The 19059-nt window shown below is 52.4% G+C and overlaps 4 protein-coding genes across 4 annotated transcripts; 1 reads left to right on the top strand and 3 right to left on the bottom strand.

The window, feature by feature from the left end:
* Positions 1-98: 98 nt before the first annotated feature.
* On the bottom strand, positions 99-1963 carry AYL99_01257 (hypothetical protein; the record flags this gene model as incomplete). Its single annotated transcript, XM_018832773.1, has 2 exons — positions 99-1571; positions 1784-1963. 2 exons carry the CDS (start codon positions 1961-1963, stop codon positions 99-101), a joined length of 1653 nt encoding a protein of 550 aa, XP_018698652.1.
* Positions 1964-4391: 2428 nt separating this feature from the next.
* On the bottom strand, positions 4392-6394 carry AYL99_01256 (hypothetical protein; the record flags this gene model as incomplete). Its single annotated transcript, XM_018832772.1, has 2 exons — positions 4392-4776; positions 5370-6394. The coding sequence occupies 2 exons, from the start codon at positions 6392-6394 to the stop codon at positions 4392-4394; spliced, it is 1410 nt and encodes a 469-aa protein (XP_018698651.1).
* A 1539-nt stretch (positions 6395-7933) lies between these two features.
* On the bottom strand, positions 7934-11155 carry AYL99_01255 (calcium/proton exchanger; the record flags this gene model as incomplete). The annotated part of the gene is made up of 4 exons (XM_018832771.1): positions 7934-9139; positions 9205-9400; positions 9505-9913; positions 10936-11155. The coding sequence occupies 4 exons, from the start codon at positions 11153-11155 to the stop codon at positions 7934-7936; spliced, it is 2031 nt and encodes a 676-aa protein (XP_018698650.1).
* A 6542-nt stretch (positions 11156-17697) lies between these two features.
* Positions 17698-18616, top strand: AYL99_01254 (hypothetical protein; the record flags this gene model as incomplete). The annotated part of the gene is made up of 2 exons (XM_018832770.1): positions 17698-17810; positions 17863-18616. 2 exons carry the CDS (start codon positions 17698-17700, stop codon positions 18614-18616), a joined length of 867 nt encoding a protein of 288 aa, XP_018698649.1.
* Between the last annotated feature and the right edge of the window lie 443 nt (positions 18617-19059).

Genomic DNA, 19059 nt, shown 5'->3' with positions numbered 1-19059 from the left:
ACAACACAGGTATCCCGGAACAGAAACTCTGTGTGCTACAATTCAGTTACGAGCACATCCGCGTATGCATCCAGAAACAGTCACCCTTCGTTCGATACTCAGTTCTTCAAGTCGACATTTCTCCCACCGAATCTGTCAGCCGCCTCGACCGCCCATCTCAACCTCTCCACCAGCTCCTCCGTGTCCTCCAACCCGACCGAAATCCTCACCTGCTCCTGCCTGACGCCGTACCCGCTCGCCCACTCGGCCTCGTTCCCATACACGCCCAGCGAATATGGGAGTGCCAGCGTCAGATGCGCACCTAGATGCGGGCCCTTGTGGACGTGCAGATTGTCGTAGAAGGCGATGGTGGCCTCGATGTCGCGGAACTCTACGCTCAACAGGCACCCGTACCCGGGATGGGGGAATTCGGGTGTCGGCCTACGCATCCAGGGCGTGTAGTTGGGGAGGGTGTCGAGGTTGACCGTCGGGTAGAAGACCCGTTTGACGCTGCTGGTGGGATCCTGCGCTTTGCTCTGGAGGTAGTCGACCAGTTTCTCGGCGTTGCGGTTCAACACGACAGAGCGCTCGAGGTAGTCGAGACTGTTGTGCGCCAACGTCTCGGCGTCACGGATGTACAAGTCGTCGTGGTGTTCGGTGTCGAACAGGGCCTTGAGCTCCCCGTACCGTGACGACAGGGGGCTGAGGACGGCGCTGCCGGCCATGACGTCCGCGTACCCGCTGAACGACTTGGTCAGAGAGGTGACGACGATGTCCGCGACACCCAGCACATCGACGTTGCAGAAGCTACCGACCGTGTCGTCCACGACGAGCAGCGCGCCGTGTTCATCTGCCAGCTGTCTGAGCCGGCGCAGATCGGGGGTGCTCAGCAGGGGATTGGAGGGGAACTCGGCCCAGATGGCCTGCACGGTCTTGCCCAGCCCCCGCTGCGTCGTCGTGAGGTGTTTCTCGAGCCGGTCGAGATCCTGCTCCGAACCCAGACCCAGGAACTCGACGCCCGGCCCAAAGTCCTCCAGGACGTGGATGGTCGAGTGGAACGAGAACCCGAACAGCACGGACGGCGCGGCGTACTTGCTCAGCAGGTAGCGGTGCACCCAGTATATCGACGCCATCCCCGTCGAGAACAGGTACACGTCACTGGCCAACACGCGCGCCGTGCGTTGCGGGTCGGTTGGGGCTCGGTTAAGCAGGCCTGCTATCCTCTCCTTGACCTGCTGACGGGCTCCTGTGTCGGTGGTTTCGGTCGTGGCGAGCTGTTGTTCGTCCTCGTGGACTTCTCGCAGTCCGCTGATGTGCTTGAGGCTGTCCTCCGCCAAGCGGGAGGAGATGCCGACGCCCGCGTTGACCCAGAAGCCGTGGACCGTGGCGAGGGACTCGGCGGGGAAAAAGACCGCGTGCAGCGGGACGTGCGCCTTGAAGACCCGGACGGAGATCTTGTCGCCCGGGATGGCACCTTCTCCGCGACTGGGAGAGGTCGCATATTCCTCACAATCGCGCGCCGACTGCGACGAGGGGAACACGAAACAGCCTTGTCCCTCGACGCCGGCGACCTCGACGATCTTCTCGGTAAGCTATATTATATTGATTGTGTGTTAGCATCTCTCTCTTCCTCTCTTCCTCTCTTTCTCTCTGTCTCTCTCTCTCTCTCCTCACCCTGCATGAGTACATACAACCAAAAACGGTCAAAGACGATGAATGTATCAAATGACCCGGAAGGGGACCCCCGGTTGGTTGGGAATCGAACCCCGTCCTAAGCAGAAGGGACAAGATTGTCCATACATACCTCCAAGACGTCCTTGTGCAGGACGAAGCGCGGGTACATGCTCTTGAGGGCCTTGAACAGCTCCGGGTCGTGGTCGCGGAAGCGCACGATCGACTGCCACAGCGGGAGGTGGACGGTGATGGCGTGCCTGGGGGCGGGCGGCAGTGCGGTGCCGTAGGGGGTTTGGATTTCCAGTGACATTTCGGGAGGGTGTTTCGTGCTGCTGACCCCTGGCTGGATATTTCCTATATTACTATTCTCATGTGCCCCGTGCAGGCAGGGCGGGTTGGTCGTGGTTGAGGGGGACGGGGGTCGTGGTCCTTTTCCACTCCAGCTTATTTAGTTAACTCCTATGGGATAGAACTTGCACGGTGTTTTTGAGTAGGACGAGGAGGACGAGGAAGACAAGGAGCCAGGACCCCTAAGCCCAGTCCCCGTGGGCCGTGGCTGATATATACTAGTATGTACAACATGATCAACGTGGTAACTTGGCACCTGGGTATATAATACATAATAGGTATACGCGTGTCAACAGAGGGCCTGGGTCTTGTCATCAATCAAGGTCCTAGAGGGGGGGCCAGGGTGGAGGGGCCGGCGGTGTCATTCCTTCATTATTGTTCTCAATGTCGCTTCTCCCCAAACGCTACCGTACGGCTCAATCTCCATCAGATCACACATCACAGTCGCCACCGCTGTGGAGTCGGTCAGTCAGGCAGGCAGGCAGGCATTGGGGCAGCAGTTCGCCTGACAGAAAAGGGATCTCTCTCTCTCTCTCACATCCACGCGGATAGGCGAGGTTGGGGACAATAATCTGACACGAACGCCCTTTGCCGTACCCGGAGGACCCAGAGGGGGCGCTATCCGAGGGAGAGAGCGAGCAAATAATTCAATTCATTGGGAAGATTCGGAGAGTATGTAGACTCCGCAAACTCCATATTACTACTCCCTACTGTGATAGATAGATATGGACATATTCTTCCCCAATCGTCTCTCTCGGATACACTCCAAAACAATGTGTGTGAGCGAGCGAGAGAGAGCAGGTTCGACACGCACTAGGCAGGTAGGGGTGAAGCGGTTCTCTAGATAGATACTCGGGCTCTTCGGGGACCCATATAATTAGGGTATTTTATCTGCTCATTCACCTATGTTTGCATGTACATACAGTATGTCCTATCAGGTAGGTAGGTGTTAGGGGTCCTTTGTGGAGAGAATCATTTGTGGGTCGGTAGGGCAGGTGCATACATACATACATAGATGGAAATGGTATTCGGTGCTCGGTGCTCCGTGACCGACTCCCTCTTCTTCCTCTAGTGTATTGTAACCATACTATGGAGAAAAGAGTGGAAAGGAGTGGTGGCGCTGTCATGATAATAATAAGAATAATGAGGAAAATAGTCGGGCTTGACACACGCACGGCGGATGGATCGTTGGTCCCCACCCATACTCGTACGTACAAACATACATATGTACATAGTATGTAGTTGGTGCCCTGATTGATTGATTGATCTCCCCATAACATGTCATGTATTCGTCAGCCTCGTCAGCGTGGCGGCCCCCATCTTGTACTACAGTACTTACTCTACCGTGCTCTGCCTGTTTGAGCAGCAGCGTGGATGATCGGCCTTTGGGTTGGGTCGGGTTGAGGGGGGCCGGGGGCAGGCATTCCTGACGAGAATCAAGGACGAGAGGAGAGGGGAGGGGAGGAGGCAGGAGGACGGCTACCATTATTATTACTCGAACATCATGGCAGGTCGTCGAACCACCTACCTGGTCCTCACTCCTCAACATACGAGACTGATATCTTGCTTGGTGCTATGGGAAGCAAAAATGGCCCAGCGAGCAAGGGGATGGGAGCAGCGGCAGCTCTACGAGGGATTGGATCAAGTGAAAATAGAGCTTCAAAAAAAGAAAGAAAAAAAGAAAGGGAATGCTCTGTGATCTATCTCATAAAGCAGGCGAATCAACCAAGGAAGACGTGCAGTTGCATGCATGGAGCTTTGGTTCCTCTCTCAGCGAAGCCATATCTCTTTGACACAAGAAGTGCATATGGTCATGAGACAACTGCAGCCCCAAAAACAGAAAGGACGTGTCAGACGTGTCAGAGCATCTATCCATTTTGATTTTGAATCTTCCTTCGATCATGACGGGGAATAAGGTCTGCAGCATCTCGCGGTAGTCGAAGAGAAGCCAAACCCGCTTCTGATAGCAGTTCGCCGTGCCCTTTTTGTCTTTCTCACCCTTTCGACTGTAAAGCTGTTGCGTATCTCGCACGTACCACCAAAACTGCGCCAGAACCATTCCTTTTCTGAGACCTTTCCATCCCACCACGACGGTGCAGGTGTCGACCGACCAACGGTCCCCGTGGCGGAAGGTGTGTCCTGTAGTAAATGCCGTTTCCGTCATGACAACATGCTCATTGGTGTGCTGAGCGGCTCTCGTACATGAGACGTCCGTGTTTTTCTGCCGCAGGGCTTGGTTGTTCTTTTTTGGCCTTTACAAAGCATTGATTGTTCCTCATGAAAGCCATAAAAACCTAATCATAGCCGCGGCGTCAGGGACAACTGAGTGGCTGCTCGAATGCAGATGTGTACATCCCGTCCCAAGTTTTTTTGGGGGGCATGCGGCCACCCTAAAAGCCTCTCCCTCTCCCACGTCCACGCCCACCGCCACCACCTCTTCCCCGACCCCTCCCGCCGCCTCTTCCCCGGCCACCCCGCGATTCACCTTCCTTCCTCGCCTTGTTCTTCGGTTTGGGCTGGTCATCGACGAGCAGCGTGTCGAGGGGCAGCGAGTCCGGCAGGATGTAGTAGCGGATGGTCGAGCCGCGGATGTTGATGGTGTCGAGGCTGACCGTGTCGCCGGGCGCCGAGGGGTTCGACCGGTTCTTGGTCGTCATCTTCACCGCCCGCAGCGCCGTGTTCATCTGCGGCGACACCGACGTGATGGTGCCCGACACGATGGTGCCGTTCTTGAGTTCGATCGTGACCGACTCGTTGGCGCATTTCATGAGGAACCTGATTCCCGGTTGTCAGCAACTCGGCATCTTTTTCACGTGCACAACAACAAGTAGATCTAGCCCCCACAGCTCCGGGCGAGCGCGACTCCCAGTAAAGATAGCGTTGAGGAGTGAACACGGGCGTAACGAACCTAACAAGCTTCATTTTGCGCGGGTTGCGCCGCGGAGCGCAGAATTCGCAACAGCCTCCGAATCGTTCGTTGAGGTAGAGTGCTGGACTGTCGCGAGCAACTGCACTGGACAATATACAAGGGTAGAAGAGGATAGGGGTCGTAGGCAGTGGTATGCGCAGATGGCGGTGCAGTAGTCGACGTGGTACCTGGGATCCGAAACGTCAAAAATTGTGCAGCAATTGACAGCCTTGTGAGGAGCAGCCTTGTTGCCAAGCACTCGGAAAAACAATTCGCCGATCGGAGAGCCGCTGGAAGAAAGGGATATATAGAAATGGTCTCCAATGTACCTTGATAAATCCAATCTCAGTGCTTCTCTATGGAAAGGAGTGCTCCCTCTGGGCATCTTCGCGCATGTAGAATACCTCTAGCGTTAGCCCGTTCTAGGAAAATTCGCCTTCATCCCTCCTCTTGCCCTCACTTCCTTTTCTTCACAACCAATATAACCATCCGACTTCCATTCTCGATCCAATCCCTGCCCTTCCCCTCTGGCACCTCCTCAAGGATCTCCTTGGCCCTTCTGATCAGCAGATCCAAAACGTCCTCTAGCTCACCGCGTTCCACCTTTTCTTTGTTGGCTTCTCTCCACCGCGTGATCGGACTGGCTGTGGCCATCACCGTCTTGATTTTGGCGAACTCGAGCCTCCTGAAGGCGGAAAAGGCATCTCCAGTGGGTAGCCGGCCTTCCCTATCCGTCTCAATCCTCTCAAACTGTTGCTCGTCAAATTCCTTCAGAAGGGTCTTCAGTTCTTGGCTGTCGTCGCCGTCGCCGTCGATCCTGTCGAGACATTCCCACGGCAGTCCCAGATTGACATACAGTTCTCGGGCCACTCTGTTTCCGGGCAGCTCGTATGGCCCAAGGACCTCCTCTTCGAAGGTCTTGAGCCATTCCTGGAGCTTCTCTGCGTTGGGGGTGCTCGGGTTGCAGAAATGACCTCCATAGCACCAGATGATGACACTGCCGCCGGGTTTGAGGATCTTCGCGGCCTCGCCCCAGAAACGAGGCATATCGAACCAGTGGGCGGCAGTAGCGGCGGTGATGAGGTCCACAGACTCCATCCCGTCCTTCCCAGCGCCTGATATCTCTTTCAGCGCCGATAGCGTGCTCAATGCCTCCGCCGGGCAGACCTCGTACTTGATCGGCTCGCCCGATTTTGTCGTGGAAGGGACGGTCTTTGCGGCTTCAATCATGCTCTGGCCTGGATCGGCACCGATGGCATGTTGAAAGTGCGGCGCCAGGTTGAGGGTCGCGATGCCGGGCCCACAGCCGACGTCGACCACCAGGTCCAAACCCCCGCCAGACGAGGTGTGTTTGGAGATGACCAGATCGATCAGCACGTCAGTGTACCTGGGTCGAGATTGGAGGTATTTGGCCGCCGACACGGGATCGTAGTTGCGAAATGTCGGATCGCGGTCATTCGACTGCCGAGATGTCGTGGATGCCATCTTGATGATGCACGACTGGGTATCGTTGAGAGTTGGAGTGTGTTTGTTTTCTTTCCAATAGCCCTTGTCGATCTGCTGGTGGACGTCCCAATCTCCACCTCTCCAGCCTGAGACACAGGAAGACTTCTAAGAGCTTCTGTCGTTGGTGTTCGTCTTGGGGCTCTCACAATCTCGACAGTGAGACAAATGAAGAGAGAATTAATATTTTCCGCTGTGGGATTGATGAGCGGAGCGCCGGAGCCGAAGCCAGGGGTTGTGTCGGTATCGGTGCCGGCCAGTCAGTGAGTCAGTGTGTGAGCCAGGCAGCAAGCGAGCGAGCGTCGTATTCCCGTATATCTGGCCTGTTTGTGGTCCAGTACGACACCAACACGTAGAAGCTTTTATCTGCTTCTCCTACGTGTCTTAAAGACAAGGACTCAAGAAGAGTGGTGGATCTTGGAGTATTGGTCAAGCAAAATGTCTCTCTTACTCCAAATACCTTCAATCCCGCCTCGAGTTGGTGTGATGTTAATATTAATTCATGTACAGCTGAATACGTCCAGATCGAGAGTCAGTGGGTGGAACAATCCTGCACATTGATTGCCCCACGGCAACGTCCACATCTGCCAGGCACGCTTTGAGGGCTCTTCTATCGCCTGAGGGACATGGTGCATTCGATCGTGAGTCACTCGCTCCGCTGCTCCGTGCTCCGTGCTCCGCGTCCATGCTCCGTATCATCACGTGGAGCACAGTAGCGAAGCCTTGCCCGGCTGGGGAGAAGTAATGATATGGCCACGAATTCGTATATGTGCCTAATCTATTGTTGTTTTGACTCTCCCGCCAGCAGCCCTATTGCAAGTTCTGTCTTCGCGCTATGGCGATGGTACTGCGGTGGCACATGAGTTAGGACTGCTCCAGCTCTAATTCCTGCATGTATCGACCACTTCAGCTAGCCGAGTTGCTTTTGTGGTCGACGCAAATCGTCACATGCTGTTTGACTATCACCCCTCCACCGGCCTGATCAGACCTCGTACTTTCCGCGGTTGGTCAATATGCTTGGGATAGAGTGAGAAGCAAGTATACCCAAATCTTCGTCAGGAGTGAATTGGGTACTGCAATTCACGTAAACCAGCGCTCTTATGTAGTTTCACATACCTCTCCAATGACCTGCAAGACCATAGACCTAATTGCCAGCTAGTCACTGTGGGTTGTACGCCGAGCAATTCATTTGTGTGTATGTGTCACAAAAAGAGGCGACAGCTGATCATCAGCAAGGTAATCTGCAACTCGGTCGTTCTGCACCCCGATGATGACATTGGAATCGATCTCTTTCGAGTAGGTAAGAAGTCAATTGTGGCTTCCACCCATGGCAAATGGAACTGTGGCCTGTTGTAACATGGTCCAGGAAACACAACCGCCACCCAGCGTACATCAGAACAACGCATTTGGGCCATGATAAAGCTGTGTTGCAAAGCTGACTCGGGTTTGGAGTCGCAAGCACTTTTGTTCTCGTCCAATACACAGATTGGCAAAGACGACTTTCAGCATGGGAAGCACGCATCAAGTCGAGGGTCCACTTGTTAGCGAACTCTGGTCCTGTCCGTCGGGGAAGAAGTATGCTCCGACAGCCACAATCACATAGCACGCGCACAACAGCGCGCCCTCCAGATAGTTGCTGCGTCCGTCCAGGACTAGGAAGTTGACGATGAAGGTGGAAACAAACAACGACCCAGTCTCGAACAAGCTGAAGTACAGAGACATGTCCTTGTCCATGATCCACCCCAGAATCACGACGAATGGAGTAACAAAGAGCGCAATTTGAATGGACGATCCGAGCGACACCCCCAAGGCGAGGTCGAGCTTGTTCTTGGCGGCCACCGTTACAGCCGTGACATGCTCGGCAGCATTGCCAACGATGGGCAGGATGATCAGCCCAATGAAAGCCTCCGACAAGGGAGAGTCTTCCACCAAGTGCTCAATACTTCCAACAAGGAACTCCGCACAGAGTGCAACAAGAGCGGTGGAGGCCAGCAGGAGCACTATCGAAGCGGTTTGGCTCATGGGAGGAGCGTCGTCCTCTGTGGGCGCAGTTTTCGGTGTCGTGCGGCGTACGATTCGTGCAGCTCCCAGACCTTGGCTTTGTTGATCGTTGGGGGCTGACGAACACTGTCGAAGGGAATGAGAGTGATAATTTGGTTCTCTGCCGTTGGGGGCCGGATGTGTTGATGATCGGAACACTGGCGGAGTTCGGAAAGAGAGTCCGCGGGACCCAGTGTTTGGTTTCTTATCCTTGGCTGAAGCTGCCGGAGGATTGGGTGGCATACCTTCCATTGATACGTCTTGCGACTTGATCTCCTCTGGCTCGGCAGTCTTTTCTGCGTGAACGTCAATCACGTTCGGATCCATCTGTACAGCGGATTCTCCATTTGCCACTTCAGACTCGACCTCGGTTTTCACCTCCCGTCTCCGGCCCAGCTTAGCCCTGAGCCTCTTGCTCACACGCCGATGCGAGCCACTCGTAATAGATGATCTTGAAGAACTGGCAGAGGAGGAGCTCGTAGAGTCGAAGCGTTGAAGGATACCCGGCGTCGCCTCTTCATCGATGATGTGTTGTGGTGTTCCTTGATAGAGATACGCATGGGACTTCAGTTGGAAGAGCAGGTAAAGGACATAGATGATGAGTAGTATGACGGAAGTCCCTCGGCTGAGTTTGATGACCGCGCGATCAGCTTTCTGAAGGTCACTGAAAGACGCGTGGAAGGCGGTCTGACGATCTCCATTAGCACACTCTGGATTCCGAGTCCAAATCAGCGCGAGACATTAGAACTGACCGGAATGAGCAAGCTAAGAACCGCCAGCGCCAATAAGCAAGCCGACATCTGAGTAACGGTGCTGTCATAAATCTGCTCCTGGAACTCTAGGCCTCCAATCAAAAAGGCCATACCCAAGATGAGGAGGAGGTTGGCAAGAAGTGAGCCGATCAGGGAAGCTTGGACAATGCGAATCTCATCCTTGACCAGGGCAATACTTGTGGGTAGTTAGTGTTGTCGCACTCGAACTAGGGTTAGACATCACGTACATACTGTATGCGGTCAGCACAATGCTTCATCGACGGGCAGAAATGGACTTACAATATGATCAACTCGACTGCATTTCCAAAACTCACATTCAGCAGAGCTCCCAAAGTGGGCCCAAGCCGATGAGCAACGCTTTCGGTTGCGAATGTCAGAAGCCCAGCCAAAGGGATAATGGCAATCGCATTGATCGCAAAAACCACATTCGGGTTGATTCCGGCAAAGTGGATGGCGATGCCCACGGGCACAAAAACCAGGAGAACATTCACCCAGCTGTGGAACAGGGCGACCTTGATATTGGCTAGCACGCGACCAACAATGGAGCGGTTGTGCTTTTTCTGCTCTGTCGAATCTTCGCTCTGCGTCGGAGCCTTACTCGCTGAAGAAGCTTGATTGTCATTTACGGGCGACCATGGATTGAAGTTGTGCCGGTGAGCAGACGAATGTGCCCATGCTCTGAAGCGATCTAAGGTGGAGGTTAGCGAGGAAGGCTGACATGGACACAAGGGGACAAGAATAGGGGCTACATGCGCATTTTTACTCGTGGACTAGAGAACCACCGGCCAGCATATGCCAAAGAGCAGAAACTGAGAAACAGAGTCTGATCGGGGGTTAAAGATAATGAGAAAGAGAAGAAACAAGCAGAGTGAAATAAAGACAAGACCCAATGGTTGAAGTGTCACGGTGATGACGATAGACGGCTCGATGGGTTTGACAAGGACGATCTGGGAAAAACATCTGCAGGAGGCGCACCAGGAACAGGGATGCCTGCCAATGATCAGACCCGTATTCACGTGACTGGGATGGATATGACGTAGAGAACCAGGCATCACACCAATGATGCCACGGCGGGCACAAGTACTAATTACAGGTCCCGTGCACTAAAATGCGAAACAACAGAGTAATTCCATGAGAACAGCCCGAACACCACTAATAACACCCACCTAGCCACAGGTACAGAGTAGATGTGCCGTTCAGCCACCCTTCCCACTCTTTTCAATAATCGGAACCCCGACTACCGACTGACCCGATGAGCCACACATCAAGTTTAGCGATCCTGGTAAGCATGCACCCCGCCCTTCAGTCACCCCTACCTTCAACGAGCCCAATTGCCAACCAAGTCATGTTGCTAGTGCCTGTTCTTGTATTGAGGGAAGCTAGTGGTTTGCACTGGATGTTGGGAAGCAACACTTTCCCCCAAACGGTTGAACACCGCAGGAGGAAAGGATATAGGTAGGGCAGTCGAGTCGCGGACAACCCCAGATGGTGAGAGAGAATCCGCCAATCTCAATTGGTGACCCTGCCAGGCCTATTATTACCAGCCACGCAGCCATCCCATTTGGGAAATTGTCTGAGGATCAATCCCTCAGACTCATATAGGTTGTAGGCCAGCTCCAATATTTGCTGGTATCTGTCAGAAACTCTTGCACCATTATTCTGTGGGGGGGAAGACCCAACCAAGTTCTGGCCATTCTGGCAGTGTCTCACGAAAGGGGCCAGTGTGCACAGAATAGCCATAGTTCGAACCGAAGAGAGACAGAAGAATGTCGAAGAAATTGTGGATCATGGAGAGTTTGCGTTTGTGGTATTCCGAGCTGGGAATGCCTGCGTACAGGTGATCCAAATGGGTGCACTGGTCAAGGTTGCGGTTTACCCGCTCCTCGCGAGACACGGCCGGGAGTGATAGCGCTCTGATCATGACAGACATGTCTGCTAAGCATGCTGGAGGAAAGAAGTAATCCCCACTCGCGTGCGGTTTTGTGAATTAAGTACTTGAGCATCTCAACTGGAGAAGCCCCAAACTTGCTACCGATCATTTGCATGACATAGGGTAGAAGACAACCCAGTCAATGGTGCGTGGACCACAGCAAGACTCGGAAGGTTCAGACCTGTATGTAGAGTACTCACCCAGCGAGGGACCTTTCGCACCTGATGCAAGTTTCGGCTTCTTGTGGTCCCGGCGGGAACTTTTAGGTCGAGGTTTGCTCTCCATGCCGTGATAAAGCTTTAGGTTCTGGATGGGTTGAGAGCCCAGGACTATTCCTCACTTCTGACTGTTACGCGAGCCTGTGATCGTGCATTTGCGCGCGTCATGTGCCGAGCCTGTCACTGGGGTGCATGGATCAAAAAGCCCGTGCATGAACCAGCCGGCATCTGCCTCCAATTCACCTCAGCGTGCAAAGGCCCCAACTGCGACTGACAAATCTACCTAAGGTGGGTTGCAGCAAACCGAAAGTTGCAAGGCACGGGCGAATGGAATTACACTTCTGGCGCCGATGGAAGGTTTGTCGCTCATAAAAAGTCCCTCGGTCTCGGGATGAATGCACCAAGCCACATCTCTGGGAATCAGGTCATCTGGAACGTCTCGGGGAAAACAATGCGCAAGTCTAAACTCAAACCACCCACCGGTTTGCCAAATTCTGATAATTAGTATTATGAAAGCACATGCTCACGCCGGAAGAGCAAAATACCAGTGTCAATAGCAGAGGAGTGTGCTGTTCGCATATGGAGGATCAAGAGGTGAAGCGGCACAAACTGACATTAATCATAGTCACTTGGGCTAGCCCAGCGGCCACTTAGGCTCCTCTGTACAATAAGGTACGGGAAGCGCGTAGATCCCTTCTGTACGAGCCACCCAGCAAGAGCCCCTCTTCCCCGCAGACGGACCCCTCCCGCCTAAAATCTTGGACATTGCGCACCTATTGTTTACCCCTTGCGTCCTGCCTGAGCACAATTGTCTATTGTGTCACACGAAGAACCATACCCACGTGGAAGACACTCGGGGCTCTGGCGATGGGAAGGAGCAGACAGAGAAATGTGTTATCACTTTGGCACAAAGCTGAAACGATTGGAGCTTTTTCTAGGACAATGTCTCCAAAACACCAAAAAATTTGGTCCTGTTCCGCAGCCACTGATGGAGGAGATGGTAATCAGGGCTAAAACAAAAGGATGAAAATTTTTCACCAACCCCATACAGAGCCTCAAGAGCTCCCCAGGGTGGTGGTTACAAAGATCCATTGGCATATCCGAGGGTGGAGGGCGGCTGGGAGACATCACTGGTGCAAAGAAAAGGCCCCAGGGCCACCCACGGGTTATGGTTCGCACGCACGAAAAGATTGTAACAGCGCGTATCTCCACGTATGACGATCCTGATCTTCGATGTGCGTACCGCGTGGTCTACCACCCCATTACTGCTCTGAGGAGAGAAAAAAGGTAGATGCTCCGAAAGTTAAGTATTTTCAAGCTTCAAGGAAAGCTTCATCCATCGGGCCTCGACGGGTTGCAATTGTGGCACATGTTGAACAAGTTTCCTTGAGAAGCCCCCAAACCATCGCCGCTCATCGATGAGGGTGTGTGGCGAGGTCAAGAAACCCTCTTGACGTCTGCAGGCTTCCTACGCGACTGCTGGGTCAAAAAACCAATTCCTTAGGACATAGCCCTTTGGTCAGTTCCAAACGAATCGAGAATCAATATGTGACACTACCAGCGATGAGTGTTGTTCCTTGAACCATCCTGCGGGACTAGCGAGCAGCCCTTAGGCTTCACCCAATTGAGCATAGGACGTGGGAACGAGATTTGTACCTCGTATGTTTCCCCCATATTCCTTTCCGCTTTTTTGCTAGGCTTACGCTTCCCTTTCGATTCACTACCGCACCTACGACACTTACAAACTCTCACGCATCTCCCCAATACGTCCTCTTACAGAAGATACTCGAGATTTGAGAATTGTTTGAATTGTGAGAACAATCATTTTGCCTGCTACATCTAGTCTGGTGCTGGCACAAATTTTCCCTGCCTAGGCAAATTACTCACCTCTCGAAAGCCTGCCTGCCTGCGCCCTAACCCACTCACCCACACCCAAACCTAACACACCATGAATTGCCAGCCAGGCACGAAAATGGGGTGAGAAATATTTTCATAATGCCATGGGCATGTTGATTTCCCTGCGTCTTCTTTTGACTGTGCCTGCAACTCGAGTGCGGTCTCTCTGGTCCCAAGAACAGTGACTCGCCCGACTGCTCAAGTCCGTTCTCGAGATGAGAACAACCGATCCTGGTCCTTCGGGATTGGCCCCGATCATTAGACCGGACAATCAAGGGCTGCAAAGTACCTGATGATGCACTCTAACCCTTGATCCCCTAAAGCACTCGAGTGTCCAGCGATAGTCTGGAGCGAGCGCCGCTGATATGTACGATAGCTCCTCCACAGAAAGCGTGACTTCTTCCCAGACAGACTCGACCTCCTCTTCAAACACCTTGCATGCGCCAATTCTTGAAGTGGACACTGCCCCTTCTCTGGTCGGTCTTTCAACGGCACCCCAAACCGAGCAAGGCGCTGAGGACATCTACGCGATGACCATAATGTTGCAAGAACCTCGGCTGGTGGCTGCATATTTTGCTGGGCAGCCAGTCGGAGAAAGGAGGATGGAGCATCTGGCAAGATTTGCAGTCACCCTTGACGACGTGCAGCGAGTATTCGAGGTACCGCGGCATGCACAGGAAGAGCTGTGAATCGGGAGGGTGGCTGGTTAACTTTCCTACATGTTCAGGTCAGTACCAACGTTAGACAATACTCTCCACATTCGCTGATGGTTACCTCGAGTCATTCGTTCAATTTCTTTGTGTCTACGATGTTGCAGCGAGCACGAAGCAGTAAGATGATGTGCCATCTTCTGCAGGGAGAAGAGCTTTCTCATGTAATGACATGCTGACACGACATGTTTGCATTGATCATCTCAACGACAATTTGGTGGAAAACAAGAATGCAGGGTGAAAAGGCGACCGAGAAAATGACGGTGAAAGCATGGTTGCGTGTCGTGAAGTGACATCGGTGGCACCTTTTCGGAGCTCTCGACCGAGACATGAGCTTCGACAGGACCGAAAGCGAAAAGAGACCTCTGATTGTTAACAAAGAGTCCAATGCAGGGAGGCCCATGACCACCATGCCCATGTCATTCTGGGTCAGACTGGAATAATTTCGGCTTAACCTTTGTCCGACGACTTGGCAAAGAGAGGAGATCCGTACTCGGGTGTCGCAGTCAACCGGTTGATGAAAAAAAAAGGCAACGAGCCGCCAAAAAGGCAACGACGACGAATTTGAGGCTCAAAAGTCCCAGACAAGGCTGATATCGATGAAAGCTGGACCAAGCATTGCAAGCACGACCATCTTCCAGTCCAACTTTCTCAAACAGAAGGGCATTTGAGAATCGCCGAAAACTGGATTCGACAGTTCATTCTCTCCAAAAAGTGCATGAGAATGAGAGAAGTGCCGAAAGGAAACCGTACATCAATCCATGAGGTCCGACGGAACCTCGAAGAGACAGTCCGAGAATTGTCAAAATTGTTTGCGTTGGTGAACTGCCTCCAAAAGGGATGAAAAGTCGAGTGCTACCCAGAACAGCGGGAGGAGAGCTCCTTAATAACTCCAGCAAGACCGCTGCTCTTTGCCACTACCGTTCCCTGCCTGGTGCAGGCGACACTCAGGCTGAAAAATCAGAGCAACCGGAAGTCACATTGGCCAGTCAAATACGACCCTTGGTGTGAAGCTAGCTGCTTTATAGCTTAGCTGTTGTCCACCTTCCCGGCCGACGGATGCTTGCGGGGCTCCCCTCTTACACGCAGCCCCTGAGGTTCAAGGATTAATCTCACTAGGTGGCCCCCTAGCCCACGGCATATCCAATCTGGCTTTCATACCGTGCATGCCGCATACTTTCACCATCTCCGAACGAATGGTGGCTGCACACGACGCATTTGGCCAGAACCCGGTATGCACTCGGGATTAGCGCGTCATTGCGCCTTGACGGCGAGGCTGTATAATCCCTCGACGCGTAGATAGAGCAATCTGAGGAGCTACCAATGCTGAGAGGCTTGAACCGGGTTCGTGCCTGGGCCATCGTGGGAGTCTGCCTCCTGACACGGGCCTGAAAGTTGGCATTTGCAGGGATGCTTGGAAGGAAACCCGAGGAGAGTTTTGCTGGACAGCACACAAGCGAGCACACAGCATTCGCCAGACTACAGTGGCCCGGATGCCAAATGGCGTCTGGGACAGCTCGTTTGATCACTTGTGCCCATGAGTCAGCCTTTTCTTCAGTGCCTACAACCAAACATGACGTCCAATAGCCAAGTCGACAGCATCTCATTTGGTTGTTGCACGAACTAATGACCCCTAACCCTCACCAAAAGCACTCAGCTGGGCCAGTACTCATGATCATGAGGATGCTGGACTGTTGTCCTTCGACCAATGGAGAACGCATACAGCAAGAACAAATTTGCTTTGCCTATGTTGAGACTAATAGTCTGCGGTTATGCTGTGTTCGCAGGTCCTCTTGTCGACTCTTTGCTGATTTATCTGGATTTGGCCTGGACGAGTTCATGAGTCATTCGTTGATTCCGACAGCCACCCAGCAGCAGAGTGCCAGTTATTACTCCAGGCGTACTCATTTCTGCAAATCGCATATTTTACGAATGACAACTCAAGAAACACAAGGGAAAATCACTCAGCCACAAAAAAAAAAAAAAAAAAAACCCACCAAAAAACTCAGTTCAAGAAAAATCAAGTACTATCAAAAACACTTCAGGAGAACCAGGCCGTCGTCGCCAAAAGAGCAAAAGACGACCCTGGAGTTTGTATACTGAGCAACGAGGTCACGAAAGCCGGTTCTTGGGTCATTCCATCATCATTTACGGATGTATGGACAAATGAGATGGTTGACGCGTTCGGGGACAGTCACAAGATCTCAGATCGTATAATGGTTGCGGAGGCAGCAGGATTCAGTGTCCGGGGACTGCGCGGTAAGCAGTCAGATGGCTAGCCCGTCGCTCTTGTTGGATAGGGCCTTACTGCTGAAGAGGTTGTTGACGGAGGGCATGCATTGCACTCGGCCATTCACTGGAAATTAGTTTCCCTATGTTATTGTTAAGTTCGTGAAGGAAGACGTGTATCGAAGCTGAGTTCTGAGCATGAAGATTGTTGACGATTGATGGAAATTCTGACTGGTCGTAATCGGTGGTTTGGAAGACAAGCGAAGGTGTTGGGTGCTCCGACAGATGAGGCAGGAAGATTTGTTCAGGCGTTGATGAGGCCAGGCTATGTGTGAAGAAAATGCAAGAGATGGACAGCGCGAGCTCCTGCACCGATGCGAGCGGCAAACAATGCACCTAATCTTGGCGGCCCTACAGGCTGCCGCTCTAACTCAGGCATCTTTTGACCAGGGACAACTTCGGTTCAGAGCGTGAGCTGCGCAGCCTGCGCTGATCCATTATAGCTCTTCAGTCTATTCCTCTGGTGCATTGCTACTCAGTCATTGAGTTGGGACGTGAGGCTGGAACTTTGTAAAAAAAAAAATAGCGCACACCGTTTGCGGATAGGCTCGGTGTCCCGTTGCCCCGTTGCCTCGTTACCCTGTTCCCTCAGACAGGAAGACGGACGTCCTCAAAACTTTCCGAATCCGTGGGGAGGTTGAGGTCAAAATAAGACATCTTGTTTGCTGCATTGATGTTCGTCGATTGGCAGCTTTAAGTTCGTATGGATCCAACGAAAGACAAGCATGCTCTCCATGTGTGTAGGAGCTGCAAAGCCCGTAAGAAGCGATGCGACAAAAGGTTGCCGGATTGTGGATACTGCAGAGCTCACGACCTTCCCTGTGCATACGAGGAGGGCGTTTTACCAAGAGGTAGAGCCTCCGATCATCACAGCAACGAGAAATGGAGACAATGGAATCCATTGAGGTCGACAGGATCAAACACATCAGCTGGCAACGACCGTGACGGGAGCCAAGTCCCTCCTCCCTCCTGCTTCTCGGGGTTCTCCTCTTCTCTTCCAATAACGGAAAAGTACAAGGAACTGGGTAATGCTCAGTGGATTCAAGTCCAGGATATCTTGAAGGGGTTTGCACTCTCACTGGGCGAAGTGGCCAATCGATTCTTCAGTGGCGTTTTTACCTGGCTACCCATTATCTCTCCCCAAGGCTTTCGCAAAAGGCTTCAGGAGTCTCAAGACGAGACCGCCTCTCCTGAATTCTCCCTTCTCCTATTGGCCATATCTCTCATCGTTATTGACCCTCTCGAGCCCTCGGGACATGCGACTTCATTGGATGACCTTTATCGAATTGCCAAGTCAACATTGACGCACGTCCAAACAACGACCGATATCTCGGCGACAATGATACAGGCAAGTGTCTTGATAGCGGCCTATGAATATGCTTGCGGACAATTGCAAACGGCGTATATATCTATTGGAGTATCTTCCAGGATGGGTCACATCATCGGTCTGGGCCAACATGAGCCTGGATTTGGCACCGGGTGTACGGACTTGGAATCCATCGAGAGGCGAAACATATGGTGGGGTTTGATCATTCTAGAAAGGTGAGGTTGAACTTGAATCAATTGAGAGCTGAAAGATTGATATTCCCTACAGACAAATTCTCGTCGAAGATGGAAGCCGATTGAAATATTCAAGAACGATCTTTCCCTCGAATGATGTTTTTTTACCTTCACTGCTCGACGGCCTGGACGAAGATGGATGTGAACGGGATGAATGCCCCTCACTCATCCTGCCTATCGTGCGTAGCAGTAATATCAACGCGTTCGGCCGCCAGGGTCAGGTAGCGCACCTTCTCGAACAAATGATGTCCGTGCTCACGAACAAGGATGAAGACGATGTCAAAATTTCAACACTGAGAAATATCGATAACGATATACAGCAATTACTCGCCATCACAATGAGCGAGTATCGAGGGCCTGGATCTCATTGTGGGGCTAACGCGACTGCCTTGAGGTTGGTGCATTCTCTAGATGTTGTCGATGAGGTGAAGGATTTGACACGAGACAGGACACTTTACCTCATTCATCAAGCAATCTTCGAAATATCAACTAAGAGTACGATGGCGAAGCCCGTAAATGCACTGAATTCCGAGGGTTCCTGCGCTGCCATGGATGCGGTTGTCAACATGATGACCGACGTCGCTAAAGACCACTTGATGAAAATTACAAATATCGATCGACTTCCGCCTTATGCGTGCTACAACTTTGAGCTGTGCATAAAGCATCTAGAATCCCGTGAGAGCTACTCGGAGCACGATTCACATTCAAATGGCAGTTTGAGCGATTTGAAACAAATGGTGGGCGCTTTTCGGCGAAGATGGCCAAAGCGAGGCAGTACCACTTTGTGATTCTGTATTATCGGAAAAAAAGAAGTTCACATGTGCAAATCGCTTACCCTGGCCGCCTGACAAAGACATACATATGCCACCAAGCGAGTAAGGGTCCTCCTATCCCTAAACCCTCGATATTTGTGCCGTTGAGTTGGGCTGACTACTAACCACATGTGGGAATTTGGCGGCCGACAGCCCGTTACGGAAAGCTCTTCCATGGCACAACGTTGAGAACGGTGGCTGCTTTGTATGAACCCTCTCTCCAACAAGCATTCCTCATGCTTGAGCAAATGACTAATAGAGATCTACCTCACAACGATAGGTGCTTACTTCACACTTTTACACAAGTTGGTGACATTAGCAAACTCGACCGGCCGAGTCTCAGTCCCTTGGGGAAGGGACATGAATGACTGCATTGGCTTGGCTCTCGATCTATTGAAGATGCCGTGTCGGACTGTTCT

This window comes from Fonsecaea erecta (genome assembly GCF_001651985.1).
Source record: "Fonsecaea erecta strain CBS 125763 chromosome Unknown Scaff1, whole genome shotgun sequence".
NCBI classification, from domain to species: domain Eukaryota; kingdom Fungi; phylum Ascomycota; class Eurotiomycetes; order Chaetothyriales; family Herpotrichiellaceae; genus Fonsecaea; species Fonsecaea erecta.
Note: the sequence above shows the minus strand (reverse complement) of the source record. Positions and strands in the feature narration are given on the sequence as shown.